The 20,244-nt window shown below is 33.5% G+C and overlaps 4 protein-coding genes across 5 annotated transcripts; all 4 read left to right on the forward strand.

The window, feature by feature from the left end:
* The first annotated feature begins 1,407 nt into the window (after positions 1-1,407).
* On the forward strand, positions 1,408-2,007 carry LOC125842332 (protein ACCELERATED CELL DEATH 6-like). The gene has a single exon (XM_049521609.1). It carries the CDS (start codon positions 1,423-1,425, stop codon positions 1,975-1,977), a length of 555 nt encoding a protein of 184 aa, XP_049377566.1. The 5' UTR covers positions 1,408-1,422; the 3' UTR covers positions 1,978-2,007.
* Positions 2,008-4,248: 2,241 nt separating this feature from the next.
* LOC125841634 (rop guanine nucleotide exchange factor 5-like) lies at positions 4,249-6,835 on the forward strand. The gene is made up of 7 exons (XM_049520801.1): positions 4,249-4,460; positions 4,687-4,803; positions 4,880-5,034; positions 5,168-5,242; positions 5,328-5,618; positions 5,781-6,137; positions 6,226-6,835. Exons 1-7 carry the CDS (start codon positions 4,292-4,294, stop codon positions 6,658-6,660), a joined length of 1,599 nt encoding a protein of 532 aa, XP_049376758.1. The 5' UTR covers positions 4,249-4,291; the 3' UTR covers positions 6,661-6,835.
* Positions 6,836-9,362: 2,527 nt separating this feature from the next.
* LOC125842632 (3-oxoacyl-[acyl-carrier-protein] synthase 3 A, chloroplastic-like) lies at positions 9,363-14,386 on the forward strand. 2 transcript variants are annotated; one of them, XM_049521953.1, is made up of 9 exons: positions 9,363-9,528; positions 10,212-10,259; positions 11,232-11,380; positions 11,549-11,685; positions 12,431-12,536; positions 12,867-12,985; positions 13,414-13,478; positions 13,572-13,797; positions 14,153-14,386. In XM_049521953.1, exons 1-9 carry the CDS (start codon positions 9,455-9,457, stop codon positions 14,372-14,374), a joined length of 1,146 nt encoding a protein of 381 aa, XP_049377910.1. In that variant the 5' UTR covers positions 9,363-9,454; the 3' UTR covers positions 14,375-14,386. The 2 variants fall into 2 exon arrangements, with proteins under 2 accessions (XP_049377910.1, XP_049377911.1); XM_049521954.1 differs by having other exon boundaries at positions 9,364-9,528; positions 10,215-10,259.
* Positions 14,387-15,515: 1,129 nt separating this feature from the next.
* On the forward strand, positions 15,516-19,211 carry LOC125842649 (anaphase-promoting complex subunit 13). The gene is made up of 4 exons (XM_049521972.1): positions 15,516-15,598; positions 17,100-17,192; positions 17,897-17,950; positions 18,802-19,211. The coding sequence occupies exons 2-4, from the start codon at positions 17,111-17,113 to the stop codon at positions 18,867-18,869; spliced, it is 204 nt and encodes a 67-aa protein (XP_049377929.1). The 5' UTR covers positions 15,516-15,598; positions 17,100-17,110; the 3' UTR covers positions 18,870-19,211.
* The last annotated feature ends 1,033 nt before the right edge of the window (positions 19,212-20,244 follow it).

Consider the following 20,244-nt stretch of genomic DNA (forward strand, 5'->3'; position numbering starts at 1 on the left):
AATATAAAAACACTCTTATTAATTGTTAAAAGGGTTGGAAAGAGGGACTCCCCTCACGCCGTCGTCGTCGTCGCTCGGCTTGGCTTTGGCTTTGGAAAATGATCGAGAGATTATTTTTTGTGTTTTAATTATTTTAGTTAATTATTTATTTAATTAAATTAAATGGCCAACGTTTTAATTAGTTAATTAACTAAACGTTTCAATTAATTAGTTAATTGACCCGACCCGACTCGAATCCATGCGCGACCCATTTTATTTAAATCTTTTGTGTTTTAATTATTTTAGTTAATTATTTATTTAATTTAATTTAATGGCCAACGTTTTAATTAGTTAATTAACCGAAGCGTTTCAATTAATTAGTTAATTGACCCGACCCGACTTGGATCCACGCGCGACCCGTATTATTTAAATCTTTCCCGTTTTATTTGAATTTCCCGCCGTTGGAAGTGACTGTTCTGAAAGGTTGCAACTTTCAGAAACATCCATGACCGTTTGAAAGGTTGCAAACTTTCATGAATGATCGTGTGGATTCTGAAAGGATTGCAACTTTTCGGAACCAGTTCCCCTTGCCTATAAATACATTGATTCCTCAGATTTATTCCTTATGAATTTTCTAATTTCTTCTTCTTCTGCACAAAATTTCTTCGTATACTTGACTGCTGTTGAGTGGTTCGCTGACACCAGAGTTTTGGGTATCAATACACTGGTGATTGAGATCATTCTATCCTGGGAGGACATATTCCAAATCAAACCTCGAATACTAGAGGGAAATAATTTTCTTAAAGGGACACTGTGCATTCAGTGGACTTGATCTTTTTCTGATTCTGTTTTTCCAGATTGTGGTACGTTTATTTTTACAGATTTTAGTTGTGTCAATTAATTTATGTTCATCTATTCTTACTGGTTTATTAAAGTTTGGTTACTTCGTGTTTCTGCAAAGTTTATTGAAATCAGTAATTCTGGTTTTTTAAACACAGATTGCTATCACATATTATATGATATTATTAGCATTGCCACACCCCTTGAGAAATTCACTCACCCCTAAAAAGCATTCACTAAATTATCCTTACCTAATAATAGTACCTATCAAGGTTAACAAAAGAAAATGTGTAATATAATCTCAAATATTGAATCAAACTAAGGAATTATTCCACTCATTCACTACAACAACTTTTAACGGCAATAAATATGCACATTAACAAAAAGTGTTGAAGTTTTTACTGGTGTTAGTTAGCTGTCAGTGGATTCAATTATCCCTTTCTTTTGATCAAAGGTAAGGACCACATTCCTTCCTTCTAAGTCCTGATCAAGGCAAATGCTCTAATCCTTTTCCTATATATGTATATATATCATTGAGAAAGTAATGGACTCACAAGATCATCATATATAATTTGGGAGATAATATATCTATCCCTCAAAAGAATGGAAGAAATTGAAGGCACGTCGAGGCAGGACAAAGCTAAGATGTACGAAAAAAGAGTCGAAAATATTATGAATGCATCTCAAACACATCTAGTTGTGGCTACTTTATTAGTTACAGTTACCTTTGCAGCTGGCTTCACATTGCCAGGAGGTTTTGATAGTGATCCTAATAGCACTAATAAAGGAACAGCGATTCTAATACGAAACACAGCCTTCTGTGCATTTGTTGTTACGGATGCCATTGCCTTTTCATGCTCCGCGGGGACTATGTTCATATACTATTTCATGGCGGACACAAGACGTTCATCAAAAGATTATACAGAAATGTATCCACTTTTATGGAAACTTTATAACGACGCAATCTTTCTGCAAGGTATGGCAATGTTTGTAGTTGTAATTGCATTTGTATCTGGTATGTATGCAACGTTAGCACATTCAGCAGCTCTTGCCATTTCTGTCTGTATCATCGGCTGCACCTCTTTCCTCATCTACTTTTGGGTTTATTTTCGCGGTGTCCAGAATTTAATAAGAACAGAACAGAGTGGAGAGACATGAATGCATGCTAGATATATACAACAAACATACCCAGTGACTTTACTCCTACTTTTCTAGGTGTATATAGAAAGTTTGTTTTCGATAACCCCTCGGCTCAAAAGACTTTGTATACTAACAATGGTTGAAAATAAATAAAATTATTTTCTTGATTTTATAGTCTATCCCACATTAACAAAGCTACTCTGAATCCTGTAACAATAGTATTAATAGTTCAAACAGCACTCAAAGGTAGGTCGACGTTTCCCATTTTTGTAGGAACTTCAATAAGCAATCGATATTTCACGATCAAGGGCTAACGTAAGACTTAAAACGTAATGTAAGTGTCACCATGAAAGGATTAATTTCTAATTCAAGTATAAGTAAGGCATATGAACTTCAAGCAGAATTTGTTAAGGAACAAGCAAAAATTTCGTATTTAAAGTGCCAAAATTCTAGTTTGCTGGTCTTAGTTTGTATGGAAGTTGCAGAATATCAAGAAAATAGCACCAGAAGCTTATCTGCAGAACATATAAACGTGATGGCATCCGGAACAGTTCCACGTAGGGTACAAAAACAACATAAACATAATCAGTGTAATCCCATAAGTGGTGTGTGGAAGGGTGGAGTGTATACGCAGACTTTACCCTTACCTGGTGGAGGTAGAGAGGTTGTTTCCAATGACCGTCAGTTCGAGTGCAGCAAATCAAAATAGTTATGAAAGAGGAAATACAACAGAGAAGAAACACGACAACTAGTAAGGGAACTAGTACAATGGTAATAGATATCAAAAGCAAGCAACTACAAGAATAAGGCTAATACTAAAATAGACACGGTGCTTCCAGACTTCCACCAAGCCCAATCCCGCTAAAAAGTGAAACAATCCTCAACAGGGAATAAGCATAGTATGAGTTGAATTTTTCTCTATCAAAGTTGAAACTACAAAGAATGTAAAGAGAAAAGGCAACTATAGTCATAGTTGATAACTAGTCCAGATTAAAATCACTATTTAATTCCGAATCCACATAATTCACTTTGTGTCTTTAATGAATTTAATCCCCTTACCGTGCGATATCGAGGTAGTATTGGATTATTTTCTTTACTAAAATAGGGATACCTCAAACTGTGACAACTTTTGAACTGCTTTATTTTGAAACAATGCAGAGAAAAGAGAAAAAGAGAATTCAAAATCAAATGTTTTGACAAAATTTAAGTTCTCAATTGCTTATGCTAACCAAGTGATTAGGAGCCCGTTTGAATTGGTTTTAAAAAAATAGCTTTTTTAAGCTTTACAAAAAATAAAAAGTCAAACTTAAATGACTTTTAAATCAAAAATTAAAAAATAAAAAAAACTACTTTTGGTTTTTAATTTTATTAAAGTCAATGTAAACTTCTTAAAAGTTATTTTTAATGTTATCAAATACTTCTAAAAATTAAAAATGACTTAAAAGTAGGTTTGACTCCGAGTGGGTTCACAGTTTGGCAAAAAGTACCTTGGGTTTGAATCTCCTCCTTTTTGGGCTTTTAGAAGTCCCATAGCAAAAGCTGATATGGGCTCAGCTTTTGGGCTCAAAATCTCAACCCAATGAAAAAGCAACATTGTTTTCGGGCTTGCTTTAATTATAATTCGTGACCTACTTTTAGCTATAATTACGCAATTCAGTTTTTTAGTTTTGTATAATTCAAACATTTGTATAATTTGAAATTGTATAATATAATTTGTATAACTTTTGTATAATTCGAAATTTGTATAACTTTTGTATAATTCGAAATTTGTATAACTTTTGTATAATTCCGAATTTGTATAATATAATTTGTATAACTGTTTACATTTCTAATGTTTGTAATTGTATAAATTCGTTATTTTGAGTTTATACAAAAATAACTGAATTATACACATGTACCTGCGAATTATAAAACCTGCTAATTATACAAATCACGAATTATACCAACGAGACAGCTTAAATTGTAGCTACAACCCGTAAATATGCAAACTATAGCTATGGAACATAATTTAATTTATTATAATGGCTATTTGCGAAAGTTCCCCATTTATTTTTAATGTTTTTACTTTCGTTAGACCAAAATGATATATACCAGATCTAAATCACAAAATTGAAGAGTATATTATTTTAATAATAATAATTTGAAAATGGGTCCAGTAGAGAGACGTTGGCAATTGGCCTTTTGACAGTTACCTTAAAATTTGAAAAAAAAGGAATTGCAGACAAACAACACATATAATTATGCATAGAGTAAAATTAGAGGGGGACCAGTTGATTGATTACCCATATTTGAACTATGAGATTGGTTATCCTCGATAAATTTTCGAACTGAAATGGAAAATAAAGCTGAGAATGAGAATAGGTCATTGAGTGAATCTTCGGTATGGAGTAGATCCAGTTCTGATGAAAGCAAAGAGAAGGATTCTTCTTCTTCACCGTCTTCTCCGTTAGGATGGCCTATTCGAAAAGCTCAAAAAGATGTTGTGAATTCAAATATTTCAGGTTCGCTTTTTTTTTTTTTCCCTAGTTTGAATTTTATGGTCGAAGAAAAAGATAAAAGGAGAATTGACTTTTTACTTTCATTTTTAGTGAATTAATATTTATTTTTTTTCGGTTAAATGGAAACAATCTGCTTTATTTCAAATTCAAATTTGAATATTTTATGGCGGTTAAGCAATTTGGCTTTGAATTAGAAGGTTATGTGAGTTATTCGCATTACATTGAACAGAATTGGAGATGATGAAAGAGAGATTTTCAAAATTGTTGCTTGGAGAAGATATGTCTGGTAGTGGGAAAGGAGTTTGCACATCATTGGCTATTTCAAATGCGATAACCAATCTATGTGGTAAATTTTCGTATTCCAGACTACTTTTGTTGTTTTTATCAGTTTTTTTTTTTTTTGACAAAAATTCGATGTGTAGCTACTATATTTGGACAATTGTGGAGACTAGAACCATTGCCTCAGGAAAAGAAATCGATGTGGCGAAGAGAGATGGAATGGCTTGTTGCTGTTAGTGACCACATTGTTGAATTAAAACCTTCTTGGCAAACATTTCATGATGGAAGTAAGCTTGAGGTACTGAGCCGCTTTTTGGTTGAAGTGCAAACATGAATTTCTTGTGATTGTGTTACTTATCTAGCTGCCGTTATGAAGCTGAGGATCATCGAATGCAAGTGTTATCGATTTAATTTCCTTTGTGTATCTCCAGGTTATGACTAGTAGACCAAGAGCAGACCTTTTTATTAATCTTCCAGCTCTACGAAAACTTGACAATATGCTTATTGTAAGAATCTCTTTGTCCTATTTTTATCACAGTAGTACCTGTAGAGAATAGTAGATCTTCATAAGATCCATTTGGTATGTTGCAGGAAATACTAGATAGCTTCACCAATACCGAGTTTTGGTATGTGGATCAAGGGATAATCGCGGCTGAGGATGATGGTTCAGCTTCTTTTCGGAAGGCTATCCAGCGACAACAAGACAAGTGGTGGCTGCCTGTCCCAAGGGTGCCTCATGGTGGTTTGCTTGAAGACACAAGGAAGCAGTTAAATCACAAACGCGAATGTGCTAGTCAAATTCTGAAAGCTGCTATGTCAATAAATAGCATTACATTAGCTGAGATGGAAGTTCCTGAATCATATTTAGATGCTCTTCCAAAGGTACATCTTTGAAATAGCATCTCCTGAGCTTATATGTGAATAAGTTTACTAGACTTGTTAATTTCGTGCTTTCTGTTGAACTTGTTGTCTGCCTCACTATGGTTATGTTGTTCCGCTAACATGTCAAGGAAAGATAGATATTGATTATCTTTTTGTCTTTAGAATGGAAGAGCGTGTTTAGGGGATGTCATCTACCGCTACATAACATCAGAGCATTTCTCCTCTGAGTGCTTGCTTGATTGTCTTGATTTGTCAACTGAATGTGTTGCCTTAGAGATAGCGAACCGTGTGGAGGCTTCAATTTACGTGTGGCGAAGAAGACATCATCCTAGACCTCCAACTAATCCAAATCGCTCCACAGCAAAATCATCTTGGGAGATGGTCAAGGATCTAGTGGTTGATGGAGACAAGAGGGAGTCACTTGCTGAGAGAGCTGAAAACCTCCTACTTTGCCTAAAGCAGCGATTCCCCGGCCTAACCCAAACCACTTTAGATAGCAGCAAGATTCAGTACAACAAGGTTCGTTTACTAGTGTAAAAAGGCGTTATGCTTTCTTTCTTGCTGATACAATTTGGTGACTAGATTTTGTTCTTCAATCATATTTCAGGATGTAGGAAAGTGTATCTTAGAGAGCTACTCAAGAGTCCTTGAGAGTCTGGCTTTCAATATTGTTGCACGAATTGATGATCTACTACACGTGGACGCCTTAACTAGGAACTCGTCTGTTCCTACAGGCAATGTCATTAACCACAAAAAAGTGTCAATCCCATATTCAGGCACCCCATATAGAACACCAAACTTTTCACCTGTGCCTCTGATAAGCCCGGTAAGGGGGGAGAGAACTCCATTCCTCAGTGCAAATAGTAACAAACTAACTGGACGTGGCTTCGGAGTGAAGAGAGTCTTGTCAAATTATCTTGGCTGTGAAGCAAAGACAAAGAATTCTGGAAATGCCACTTCTAACAAGAGTTCTGATCACACCATTCAAAGTCCAGAGCTATATCTTCAAGCCGGAAAAGGTCTACGATCAATAGACCGTTGATTGTGGAACTAAAGTTTAAGAATATTAGGAATGAATAGAGCAAAATGATAGATACTTCTGCTGGACTATATTGTATTATCCCCTTTTTTTACATTATAGTTTGTTTACACTTCCATGCTTGTGTGATGTAATGTACACACTTTCTGTTTGTTCCCTTGAGGAGCACAGCACTCTTATCATAATTTATAACTAAGAAAATTTTTTATCAGCAGCTTTGTTGCACTGAAATAGATATAATCTATATCTATCTGCTCTAATAATATTACCGGAAAGAATAATCTTCCAAGCGGACAGAGACCTAAATTTTCATTAGATTCATTCCTAAGCTTGCTTTGTTGCAGCAAGATGATCAGTCCGAGGGTGCTGGAGAGAAGAGAAAGCGGTAAAAACCTCTCGCATAATAAACTCCTTAACTCGAACTTTGCGAGATGATGAAGGTTCTATTTTTTCTTAGTTACATAAGAAGGCATGAAAAGAGCTCCAATGTACTTGTGACTGTCACAGCCTACATAACGTCCTACATGTATTATGACACGTAGGACACATGTGTCTACTTGTTTATTTTTATACAAGTTTAAGTGTCTATTTGTGGTGCACCCAAAGTTTGGGGACATAGATGTCAGCTGAAGCCAAGTTAAAAGAATATTATGTATTATGCCTATTTTCTTTTTATCAGACTTACTATTTTCATTAAAAAAATTGGTCTATGCCTTCCTCTAACTACTTGTAAAAAGACTATCGTCAATAAGAATACGGTTTATTCAATTTTATGTACTTGAATTTAGAATTATTCATTTATAATTATAGTAGTCTTGTAAGTAAACTTCGATCATCATACATGAAATCAATTCTTGTCTCATGTATATATATATATATATATATATAACTTTAAAAAGCATAAAGATCGTTAGAAATGTTGATTGAACATTTTGTTTTTATGAAAAGACTTTAGAATAGAAAAAATTGCATTTAATATTTTCCTCAAATTACTATTTAATTATCTTTATAATATTTAAAATTAAGAAGCTCTAAAGTATATGATAAGAGGAAAATATATATTAAAAATTAAGGAATCTTAGAGTATATGATAAAAGTCATTAGGAGAATTAATTATTAAAAAGTTCTAAAATATATGGTAATGGAAAAATATATTTTAAATGAAGTGTATCAAAAAGGATACAAAGCAAAATATAAACACATTAAATAAAAATTAGGAATTTTGTTATTATAACATACACGGATGACCTGGGATCGATTCCCCTCAATGCTTTCTGAGTCAAGCATGTCGCATAGGGCTTGCCTAATACGGTTTATATTCTGTGTGGTTTGCAAACTATTACACAGTGAGGGGTTTACCCAGTGCGCACAAAGTGCTCACCACACCCACAGAGATTGTAGCGGCATAAAACTCCATCTCTTTTGGGTGGGAATTAAATAGTTTATAGAAAATGTATGATAGTAATATAACATAGACTAAAATTTGGCATAAAATAGTCCGCTTCAAATAAATATTTTAAAAATATTTGGCATTGTATTTGCCAAATATTGAGACCTTTTATGATATTATTAGAAGTAAAAAAACTATTCATGACACACTAATTTTGATTAGCTTGTATTAAAGTCCTAAAATATATATTAAGAGAAAAATATATTTTAAACAAGATGCATCACAAATGATAGCAAGTAAAATAAAATCATGTTAGGAAAAAAAGAGGAATTTTATCATCACAACGTAGCCTAAAACTTGGCATAAAAAGCCCACATTTTTAATAAATGAATTCAATATCTGAGAAGTAAACACACGAACTAGTGAAAGGAGGTTCGACATCTATTATACATACCTAAAAAATAATTTTAATCATATATAAATACTAATATTTTCCGCCGAGGGGATTCTAATTATGTTGCCTTCGCCCCTGCTCCTTTGATCCCATAGATGATCATATTATTAAAAATATTTATCTCATATAATGTGATTACTTACTAAATTAGGATAATATTAATTATTTTTCTCATTTTACCCCTATAATTAATATGACCTCTAATTAATATGGCCTCTGGAAGTTTAAACAAATTTTAAAGATATACGATTTTTTTTCTAGAGGCTAATTAGTATGAACTAAGGGTAAAATAGTAAAGTTGAGCAATCTATTAATGATTTCTTAATCACTGTATAAATTTGAACGTGTCCATTTAATATGAGAATGAGAAAGTAAAATTGTTCAATCTATTAATGATTTCTTAATCACGACGTAAAATAGAAAGTACCCATATATAATATGAGACGAAGAGAGTAGGAAAGTAGAATGACTTTACAATGGGGCAACGACAACTATCTCATTGTCGTAATTTATGTTTGGTTATATTTTTACCTTCTTAAATTTCAAATCAAATTATGCTAAGCAAATTGATACGAAATAAATAATTTTAAAAATTTGGCCAAATAGATACGTACCCACCTATCTAGTAAGTTGACCTTATAAGAGCTATATACAGATTCGGATCTGCATAATTTAATTTTCAAATAGACATTGAGGCCAACTAATGCACGCAAAACCATTATACATGCCATGTGCTTAGATATTTTATTTTATTTTAATTATCTCTCTTGTTATATGTAACATTTCTCTTATTCTTTCATTCTATATATCTTCATTTGTTTCATTTAAAAAAAAATTCTTATATAAGTTGCATTCTTTAAAGTTCGAACACTCTTAGCTAAATTTTTGACTACACGATTGAAGACGAGTTAGCTAGTATTGTAGCTCCGACATTGATTTTTTCGATTGATTTTATGGCGAATACAATGGCTGCAGCGAAAATTTTTGGTATTAGCAGAGTGAGGCAGCATCAAGCAGCACCAACTTTGTAAGTTGTACCTTCAATGTGTTAATGCAAAATATTTCGGTATAATTCAGTAGCTTTGGATCGATCTGTTAAAATATATTGCGTTACTAAAAGTTTTTAGAATTCATAAACTCAAAATCTTACCGGTGATTACTGATATTGTTGAATGGAAATGAGTTCTCCTTGTACAGTGCTAAATATTTTATTTTTGAATTTTATCGTTTTAAATGGTTGATTATAAGTAGAGGTTGCAAAATCAGGACATGACATTATAACCCGTTCAATCTGTTTAAGTTTGGGTTAATTATTGATTTGTTTTATTTAGTAGATCAACTCATTTCATCTCTTCAAAATTTGGACTCATATAAAACCCAAATTGATGTTGAGAAATTTATCAAAATATTTTCTTTTTTTATTTGAAATTTCATAATAAAGAAATATTATAATAACACAATTAAACTTAGTAATAGTTGGGTCGATTGAGTTTTGACTCGCTTAGTAGCTAAGTGATTTTTTGGACGGGTCAATAACCTGTTCATTTATTAATTCAACCTGTTGTAAAAGTCTTCAAAATTTAATTCAACACGCCCATTTGACACCTGTGACAATAACTCAATTAAGAATTTTGTGATAGATATGATATATTTGTGTACATATATTACTTTGTCTAAATAGTTAAATCAATTCTCTGATGGAAAATTCAACAGGATAATGTGTTCCAATACTGCTAAAGGTGCAGAGGAGTTTTCAAGGTAATGTGTTTAATTTTTGTTTGATAAACAGTTTATTTTGTAAATTAGGATTCTTAATTAATGTGGATATCTGATTTTGATGCTTCATTTGTACAACTTAGATAATTAAATGAGGATAGTTTATGTTGATGAGGATTAATTAACTGTTATTAGAGATGTGTTTCAACTTTGCATCATAAGATAAAGTCAAAAAATCTAGTGATAGTAGTAGATACTCCCTCCGTTTCAATTTGATTGTTCTGTTTTGACTCGACACAAAGTTTAAGAAAGTAAAGAAAGTTTTTGAATTTTGTGGTCTTGAAGTAAAGATACACAAAATGTGTCAAAATGTCTTTTGGAAAGTTGAAATGAAAGAGTTGCCAAAAAAGGGAAAGAGACATTCATTTTTGAAACGGACTAAAAAGGAAAATAAGACAAACAACTTGAAACAAAAGGAGTATTTGTGTTGCTCAGACTCTTCAAAAATATTGACCAGTGCGTATCAAATCCTCCAAAAGTAACGCATTTTTAGAGTATCCAATGTGAGTGTGGCAACATATATGGAGGATATGATCAACATAGGCAGGCAGCCACAAGCAAGATAGTGAAAACTGAAATAGGACCCTTACTAGCCTAGAAGAGTGTCTAGTCCTTCACATTGATCAAACCTCATCAACTCGATCACCCTCCATCAGGGGCGTCACATATATATACTCCTCATAGGGACTTAAGAATGTTCACTGATGTATGCACCACCATCGAAGAGCTACGAAAGTCCAACTTCAATACGATATCTGTAATAGTCCAAGCCTATTGCTGTATTGCCGGTTTTCTCCTAACAGACCTTATAGATTTGTACGTGCTTTGGACTACATTATCGAGCCCAAAAGCACGTACTATGTGAATTCGTTCTCTATCTTGTATATCTTGTCTCAAGATTATGTTAGATTGTTGTCACAGAACTACTTACTTCCCCGTTTATCATATATACAGATTAGTTAACACGGGCTGCAAACTAGTAGGATGCGGTTCTGCAGTACCAAGCCTGAGAGTTACCAATAATGATCTTGCAAAATTTATTGATACTAATGATGAATGGATATCCACTCGGACAGGGATACGTAATCGTAGAGTTCTTTCAGGTGAATCTTGCATTGATCTTGATACATACTAACCTACTACATGTTGTTGTGTTCTGTTTTTTGACAGTAACATGATGTGTTATTACATTGGAAGTGTATGGAAAATAATACGAAACATTTTTCGTATGTAAATGCTACAAGGCAGTGATCTGATATACGCTTTTACAGGCAAAGAGAATTTAACGGATTTGGCTATAGAGGCTGCGCAGAAAGCTCTTGAGATGGCAGAAGTTGATCCTAAAGATGTTGATCTAATTTTGTTGTGTTCTTCAACTGGAGATGACCGTTTTGGCGGTGCTCCAGTGGTATGACTTTGTAGAGTAGTGACATTTCTCTACATCTTAGAGCAACATAATTCACCAATAAATCCGTACTTTTAATTGTCTTGGTTCATGCATTTGCTAGAATAATAGCTGTTATCCCCCTTAACTAGACTAAGTGAAGTTTCCTTGTAGAGAAACAACCTATGTTGCTCGAACTCTTCAAAATTGTCAATAAGTTTGTGTCAGATCCTCCAAATGTTGTGCATTTTCGTCAAGGGTGAAGCAACATTTTTGAAGAGTTTGAGTAATCTAGGAAACAACTTAGATAAGAAAAAACTTGGGCAATGTAATCACTAAACTTTCCTGAAAGAAGAACAGAATACAAGAACAACTTGCGGGTTTATGGTTTCCCCTGCATGAAACGTGTCGTTATATACTATTTCTTTTTCATATGCATATATGTGAACCAAATGAAGAGAAATTAGCAATTGGTTTTTAGCATTCTACCAGTTAGTTAAGTTAAGATTATATTTTCGTCTCAATTTCTCCGGTTTACTAGTTACACTAACTAGCTTGACATGTTGTTGTACTTGGACTTGTTGTACTTGGACTCTTTTAGAATGTCGATAGGCACGTGTTGGATCCTCCAGAAGTAATGCATTTCTTATTAGGATCCGAACAGATGCAATAACATTCTTGAAGAGTACTCCGAGCAACGTAGCTGACTTGTCTCTGGAAAAAGTATTTTGTTGATTCTTTTAAGTTATTATAGCTTCTCTGTTCTTAGATCCAAAAAGCACTGGGCTGCAAACACAATCCATTGGCTTTCGATATTACAGCTGCTTGTAGCGGGTTCTTATTGGGTTTGTTTTCTGCTTCTTGCTACATCAAAGGTAGAATCTTCTAAACTTTTCCTTAATTATGAAATTTTTGTGAACTGTATAATCATCCTTTACATGATATACTATGTATTAATAGTTGAATATTGTAGCTAATGATCCTCTTTACCGTCAAACCTCTCTATAGCAGCATCCTTTGTCTGGATGTTTTTTGGCTGTTATAGCGAAATGTTGTTATAGACAACATATAATATACTCGGTTCCAGCAAAGACTTGGTTGTTATAGTGAATAGTGTTATAAAGGATGACTGTTATAGAGAAGTCTAACTGCATTTTGTTCATGGATATGCTCTATTGATATTATATTTTCGTTCCTATTTGCAGCTGGTGGCTTTAAGAATGTCCTTGTAGTTGGGGCTGATGCTGTTTCTCGTTTCGTTGATTGGACGGATAGAGGTTCTTGTATTCTCTTTGGTGATGCTGCTGGTGCTGTACTTGTGCAGGTACCGATAAAGGAGAGTTTAGAACTATCTGAAAGAAAAATTCCATTAGTTGATGAATGTTCATATATTTTTCCTGACATTCAGTATTACTGTGAAGTTCATGCTCATTTTTTTGTTCGGGGTAGATAGGAGTTATACACCAGACATTTTTAAAGTGTGATATAGCGGCCTATAGGCATGAGATGTGCCTCGTGTGTTTTTGTGGTAGGTGGGGGTTCCCTGGACATAGAGGCAGTGGACGTTTAGTCCATGGTCCATTGGATGGTCGGTGCAAAGCCAGAAACTGTAACACATTTATTCCATTACTATCATTTCGATGGACTCAGAGTCTTTCATGTAAAGTCTGTAGTCTGAAAAATGATCAAACTTACAACCAGTTTTACCAACATATCTATATCTCAAAATTCACATATCCATGTTTCTTTTAGGCCTGTGATATCGGAGAAGATGGTTTGTTTGGTTTCGACTTGCATAGTGATGGTGATGGTAAAAGGTACATTATGTCTATTCATCATACGAGGAATTACATTACTGTGTCCTCATCTTCGGATTGGCACTAACTACTGGTTTAAATTTCCATTGTCAGACACTTGATTTCTACTTTCAAAGAGAATGAAACAGATGATGCATCAAGTGAAAATCCTTCCATGACTAGTTTTCCGCCCAAGTGTTCCTCTTATTCCTACCTCCAGATGAATGGCAGAGAGATTTTCAAGTTTGCTGTTCGCGTAGTACCACAATCAATCGAAGCAGCTTTAGAGAAAGCAGGTTTAGCTGGCTCTAATAATTTCGATTGGTTGCTCCTTCATCAGGTATAATTTTCTCAGATAATACAATGTTATGTCAATCATGTGAAAAATCATTTACACCTCCTAACTTTGCTTTAAAAATCGAACTCCCCTTCAACTATGAACAATAGCCCGGCATTCATTAGCGTATACCACCGTTGGTGGTATGACTAATGACTGTTCCATAGAACTTACCTTTCACTTTCGTAGACATCCTTCTATCAACATAACACTCCGGTAGCACTTGTTCTCAGTATTCTCTTGAAACAACGAGCCTAGATATATACCTGCATTGTTTGTGTTTTAGATCTCAACTTCGTTACGTTCATGAGTAAACTTGCAATACATGTATTCAGTCTTACTTCTACTTTACGCGCAGGCAAACCAAAGGATTATAGATGGTGTAGCAACTCGGTTAGAGGTTCCATCAGAGCGCGTGATATCAAATGTGGCAAATTATGGGAATACTAGTGCTGCATCGATTCCCTTAGCGTTGGATGAAGCTGTTCGGGGCGGGAAGGTGCAGCCAGGCCATGTCATTGCTGCTGCTGGATTTGGAGCTGGCCTTACATGGGCTTCTGCAATATTCAGATGGGGATGAATGCTGCTTTGAGTAAAAAAGTTATCCGTATCAAGTGTTTATATCAAACTAATAAATATAAAATATTCATTTTATTTATACACATTTAACACTTAACATTTACATTTGAAAATTTGATTTATATTCTGAAGAGCAAGCTGAAAAATGATGAATGTTGATCATATTAAGCTGGTTCAATAAAGGAAGAAACTATGTCCCAAAAGGTCCTCACATGCCTTTATTGTAATTTTAAGGACTTCTTTGGGAATATCTTATGAAATTTTTTGTTATTTTTTAATATAAGAAGAAAAAAAAATCAACTTTTGACTATAAACATGTTATAATTATTGTTAAGCCCCGAGTCTAAACTCTAGATGTGGTCGGTGTTTGATATCTTAAACTTGTCTGAGCGAACTGTTAACATGGCATGAGACACAGACATAAACAAAGATGAAAGACTTTAATAAATAAATAAAAAATTCAAAAAAGGCTTTTAATTAATAAAATCTTTAAGTACCAAAACAAGATGACACCAAGGTCAAAAATGAAATTTCATTACTTGCTTGAATGTTGTAACTCGTCTATCTATGAAGCTTCTAACATGAATAAATTGTATACCAGGATAAGGTCCACGTCATAATAATATGTTGAATCAACCAAACAAACTTAATGCGCTCCAAGAACGAAAGGAGCTCGCCTATAGCTAAAACATAGACCTAACATATTGCTCGATTATCCTAAGTCAATGAGTCAGCGTCATTTAAATGTTGCATCTCCAATAAAAGGAACACAAGTACATAAGAAATTGTATTATATGTAAAATGGGCAAATCATCAAAAACGTATTGAAGATGAATTATCGTCTAAGAAATTTTTTTCAGCTAGATTTGAATGTCAAACGGAGTTCTTTATATCAAATTTTTCGATCTGAACGACACCGACGAAATAAAATGGAGAAGGAGAGAGATGAGGAGAGCTATAGAGGTGATTTTTTTAGTTATTAAAAGTAAACACAAATAAAAAAAAAATCCACAAAGAGTAATAATTAATCTTTTAAAAAATAGTAAAATTTCTATAAATGTTTTTACTTCAAATAAATTTGATTTCAAATCGTGGCCAAACGGGCCCTTAACGAAGCCCCAATTGTTTGCCCGAATTGATTAAAATATCATAATCCCCAATACTTGTAACTCCATCTCCGGCGAACTTCTCCGTCTCCGTCTCCGTCTCCGGCGATATAAGACTTGTAAGTTCCTTCTTTCTCTCTCCAGAATATTTCCGAATTTACCTTTTGCATGATAGACAATTTGATGTTCAGTATCTGTCCTAACCCTAATCATTTTTTCGAATTTCTACCAATTATTAGAGGAGGAATTGTAGATTACAGATTGTTTTGATTAAAATTTTCCCAATATAGTTCATTATCTTTGAGTTTAAACTTAAACTCATCTCTATTTTCATAGGAAGCACTAAATGATCCTAATTGTTTGCTAAACTGCCACTCTTTCCATCCCAAAATATGTATAACTCTTCATTTCTCGAGAATCAATTTGACTGATCTTCAAAGCTAGATTGAATTAACTTAATTTAATATTTTAGAATTAAGATTTCTATATTCAAAACTGTACGAAAATTAGTAACTTGCAATTTTTCTCATATTGATATGGTGGAAAAATACATCTTAAAATTTTGGTTGAAGTTCATGTTTGACTCTCGAGAAGTGAAAAGTGATACTTTTTGGGGCTGAGGGAGTACTTGTTATCATAGAGAGTACCATGATTTCATCACTCCTGTTGTATGTATAATCTTAATTTGCTTACATCATTTCCTAAAGTTCCGGCTAGTTCTGTTTTCTGATAGCATTTGCAGTTCTACGTTTCATTTCTTGGGGATTATCCGACTAGACTGTCCAATATTTGATTGCTTAAGTTGTGTTCAATTGCAATATTTTTTTCTCTGTACTCATCATTTATGATAGTAACTCTTGGGAGGGTCTAGTGTTAATACCTGATAGTAAAATTAGTTGTTTTTCGCTGTATTTTTTTTAAGATTCTCTTTGATTCAAAAAACTTGTGGTCTGTCGTTTGACTCTCTAATGTTAGCTGTTGTGAGAATAGAAAGTATCTAATTCAAAATTTAATGCCTATCGTGTATCATAAAAATCTCATTTTTTTCTATTCACGCTACACATCAAATGTATTTAGCACTTACAGGGTAGGTAAGAAATGCTAATGTGTAGTCTATTCAAGTCTTAGGCAAATTGAGGATTGTTGTGAATGTGGAGACTCCATTTATACCAGATTCAAGTTGGATAACATGATAGAGCACGAACACAAAACGGACCTTGCTGATCATGCCCATTGTTCTTACAAAGAAAATAAATTATTCAACTTTGCTGGTCATAAGTGCATAGTATCTATTTCAGTTGAGGCTTTTCTTTTCTTTTAGAAAGAAGAAGAAGCGAAGGAGGAGGAGGAGTAATGGGGTGAACTGTTGTTATTTTCTTTGGAAATGAAATCATGGTGCTCTCTCCATTAAAAACTAGAAAAGTTGAAAGTGCTCTAGTTTGACAAACAATGAGGACTATTAGGGCTCCAAGTCAAAGAATGATGATTTTGAATTTAAGTACAAAGCTAAAGGGACTATTTTGGACTTTAATTTGATATTTTTTGCATAGATGTGATTGTCCTGTTTGAATTTCTCTCATCTAAGTAGAGATTTTATCTTTGAAATGGAAATGTATATAGAAAAATAAAGCATGGCAGAGCAAATCCTCAACTTGGGAGTCCTCATAGATGTTGTGGATGAAGAATGGATGCGAGATACCCTGCCCGCTGATGGTACTATCCTCATTCAATTACTATTATTATTATTATATATCAGTCAATCAACTATGCTTCAATCCAAATTAGTTGCAATTGAACTGCATCAGTTTTATCAAATGTTTACCCTCGGCGTGCTTAGGCTTTCAAGTTTGGTCCAAGATAGGATGATGTGTTGTCTCAATTGGGCTGCACTCCAGTTGCCAGTGAGATGTTAAGTTTGTGCATCACACATGACCTCTATCTTGAAGAGAGCAGTATAAAAAATAAAATTCACTTAATTATATATTTGTTTCATTTTATTATAATTCCCTTGTGCATATAATATTTGATTGTATTTATAGCTATTATTCTTGACTTGCATTGAATTTTTTTAAAAACAATCAATGTCTGGGCTTTTCTTCATCAATTCTTGCAGAGTATAAGCTCCTTTTTTTTCTTTTTTGGCCTTTTGCCTTCTAGTGTGAATCATATTTCGCTCTATTAAGGTCCATTCATTCCAATACTAGATAAATTTTATTTGGGGAAAATTAGGAATTCTCTAAAAAGCTAGAGGTTTCCTAAATCACACACTTTAGCTCAATTTAGATGGATAATAATTGTTTTGTATATTCTTATACATTTTTTTTCCATTTTTCATTTATATTGTGTAGCTTAACTACTTTGGAATTGAGGCATAGTAGAATTTACTGTTGATACTTTAAATTCATCTTTTTCTGCAGATCTCCCGTTACCACCTGTACTACTTCCTAAGACTGATGACAATGAAGACTCAAGTAAGTATTACTTGTATTCATACGCTTGGGAGATATTGAATGTGGGAATGTTTTATCCCTTAATTGTTGGCTTGGGTATGAAATGTGAGAACAAAAGATGACAAGTTAAGACTTTCAAGTTATTTATCGACATGTTCTGGTAGAAGTTAGAAAAGATTTCTTGTAAAGTGAGTAGCTGTTAAATGGCTTCTAGCTCTTAGCCCTCTTTTTATTAGTGTTGCAGATCCTAGATAGCTACGCTGTAAGGCAAAATTTCCTTAGTTTAGCAATTCATATGTGGGGTTATATTGCTTTTTGAAAAGAAAGCTGAAATTTGAAGTCATCTCTGAGACTTCTTTAGTAGGCTCTGCGAGCCTGCAACGACTTTCCCTAAAGCTTAATCTAACCTCTGTTCATCCACGATTGGTGTGTACCGAAGGGCTTTCCTTACTCGTATTCTGTAATGTTGAAACCCTTGTAGCATCGACTCTATTCTTGTTCAGTATAATGCTCTTTGGCATTTGTTTTGTTCACTTCCTGCAATCATAAAAGAGATCAAGAATATCATACATCATTTTAACTAGCATCATTATGGCTTTTGTTTTTAAGCATTTGATGGAATTTTAATGAGAAGAACTTGATGCTATAGTTGGGTTATTTTTGAAATGGGTTTTGGCATAAACCGAGATTAGGAACACTTAAAACATGATGTAATTCAGATATTTTCTGGTCCACGCACATTTAGTTGAGTTCTGATATCAGGAATCTTACATTCGATGAGTTGAGAAACAAATCAATTTGTTGGTTGCTTTCATGCTGACTACTTTCCGTCAGTTCTCATCTTTGGATGATTGAATTCTATCCTTCTGCAGATCACGAGGCTCCACAAGTTGATGGAGATACATGGCACGACCTTGCATTGGAAAACCATCGACATTAAAATGATCAAGCTTGTGGTTTGATTTGCAACCATTATCATCATATGTATTGTTGGTCATGTACTTGTACGAAAACTAAGTTCAACCGTTCTATCTCTTGATATATTATGTTGGTTAGTAGGTATGAGTGCATTGTGTGGTGTGTGGCATTTCGTGGAGTTCAAACCTTTCTACATACAAAAACCCGGAATTTAAGTGGAGAAAGTTTGGAGGATCGGACCCATTATTCATCGAGTTTTGAACTCTGTGCCACTATGATGTTGTACCTTGTATTTCTGCGAGAGTTTGTTTGAAATATAATGAGATTTACTATTATATGTCATCCACCAAGCTAGTTGGTCAAATTTTTGTCCCAAAAATGAGTTTTGTTGCAACAAACTTAAATGAATATTGAAGTAAACCATTGTTAAGTCCTAAACTAGAAGAGAGATAATTAATATGAGTTTAACAAAATACCTCAATAAAGGTATAGTAATTAAAAGTTAAAAACCTAAATTGAAAGGATATTTTTGAAATAAGTTAGGAATTTTGACTAGTTCTATAAATTTTTCCTTGAAATAATCCTTAAAAGTTATTAGAGCTTCCACCTAAAAATAATTATGAAGGTTACTTATTACTACTTTTATGCACTATTATTGTACGATGACCATCATCTTCTTCTATTGTGCAATTAATATTATTGACAAATTTATTGTCATTTTCACCAACTATTACTTCAAAAATCACTACCAATCACAATTATACATCATTTCTAGCCATCGTTATAACCAACACCAATTACTTGAACTCCTATTGCTATCACTGTTCACGACATACCTATCACCATCAACCAACATCACTCATCACTAGTTCTACCAATGACCACCTCATAACATCATATAAATTGGATTTTTTTTATACTATTCTAGGGATATAAGATTTACTATTACAACTTTTGTGCACTATCATTGAACGACTATCACTATCACCACCAAATTTCTATTGCACGATTAACATCATTGACTATCTATTGCCACCCCCATCGATCACTACCTCAAAAAACCACCACCAATCACGATCGTACATCATTTATAGCTACCACCAACCATTCACCAACACCATTTATCTAAACTCTATTTATTACTATCAATTTTCACTACATAACCAACATCGTTTGACATTAGTTTCACGAATCCACACCTCTGTCCCATTACCACATCCCATAGTATATGATTAAATTATATGAAAATACTTTTAAAATAATATTTTTTATTTATTACTCACTAAATACATGAAAATAAATAAGAAATTTAAAATAATCTTTTTATAAGATCAATTGTAAAATGATTTTTTTTCTTATAAAATTCTCATACAAGTTGCAAAAAGAAAAAAAAGAAG

The sequence above is a fragment of the Solanum stenotomum genome, chromosome 10 (assembly GCF_019186545.1).
Source record: "Solanum stenotomum isolate F172 chromosome 10, ASM1918654v1, whole genome shotgun sequence".
NCBI lineage: Eukaryota > Viridiplantae > Streptophyta > Magnoliopsida > Solanales > Solanaceae > Solanum > Solanum stenotomum.

Excerpts from the sequence above, each read along its gene's own strand:
- LOC125842332 (XM_049521609.1), top strand. The coding sequence starts at position 1,423 with ATGGAAGAAATTGAAGGCACGTCGAGGCAGGACAAAGCTAAGATGTAC.
- LOC125841634 (XM_049520801.1), top strand. The coding sequence starts at position 4,292 with ATGGAAAATAAAGCTGAGAATGAGAATAGGTCATTGAGTGAATCTTCG. Across the intron at positions 4,804-4,879 it reads TGCGATAACCAATCTATGTG|CTACTATATTTGGACAATTG; the intron begins GTAAATTTTCGT and ends TTCGATGTGTAG. Across the intron at positions 5,619-5,780 it reads ATTTAGATGCTCTTCCAAAG|AATGGAAGAGCGTGTTTAGG; the intron begins GTACATCTTTGA and ends TTTTGTCTTTAG.
- LOC125842632 (XM_049521953.1), top strand. The coding sequence starts at position 9,455 with ATGGCGAATACAATGGCTGCAGCGAAAATTTTTGGTATTAGCAGAGTG. Across the intron at positions 11,381-11,548 it reads TAATCGTAGAGTTCTTTCAG|GCAAAGAGAATTTAACGGAT; the intron begins GTGAATCTTGCA and ends ACGCTTTTACAG. Across the intron at positions 11,686-12,430 it reads GTTTTGGCGGTGCTCCAGTG|ATCCAAAAAGCACTGGGCTG; the intron begins GTATGACTTTGT and ends CTCTGTTCTTAG.
- LOC125842649 (XM_049521972.1), top strand. The coding sequence starts at position 17,111 with ATGGCAGAGCAAATCCTCAACTTGGGAGTCCTCATAGATGTTGTGGAT. Across the intron at positions 17,193-17,896 it reads AGATACCCTGCCCGCTGATG|ATCTCCCGTTACCACCTGTA; the intron begins GTACTATCCTCA and ends CTTTTTCTGCAG. Across the intron at positions 17,951-18,801 it reads TGATGACAATGAAGACTCAA|ATCACGAGGCTCCACAAGTT; the intron begins GTAAGTATTACT and ends ATCCTTCTGCAG.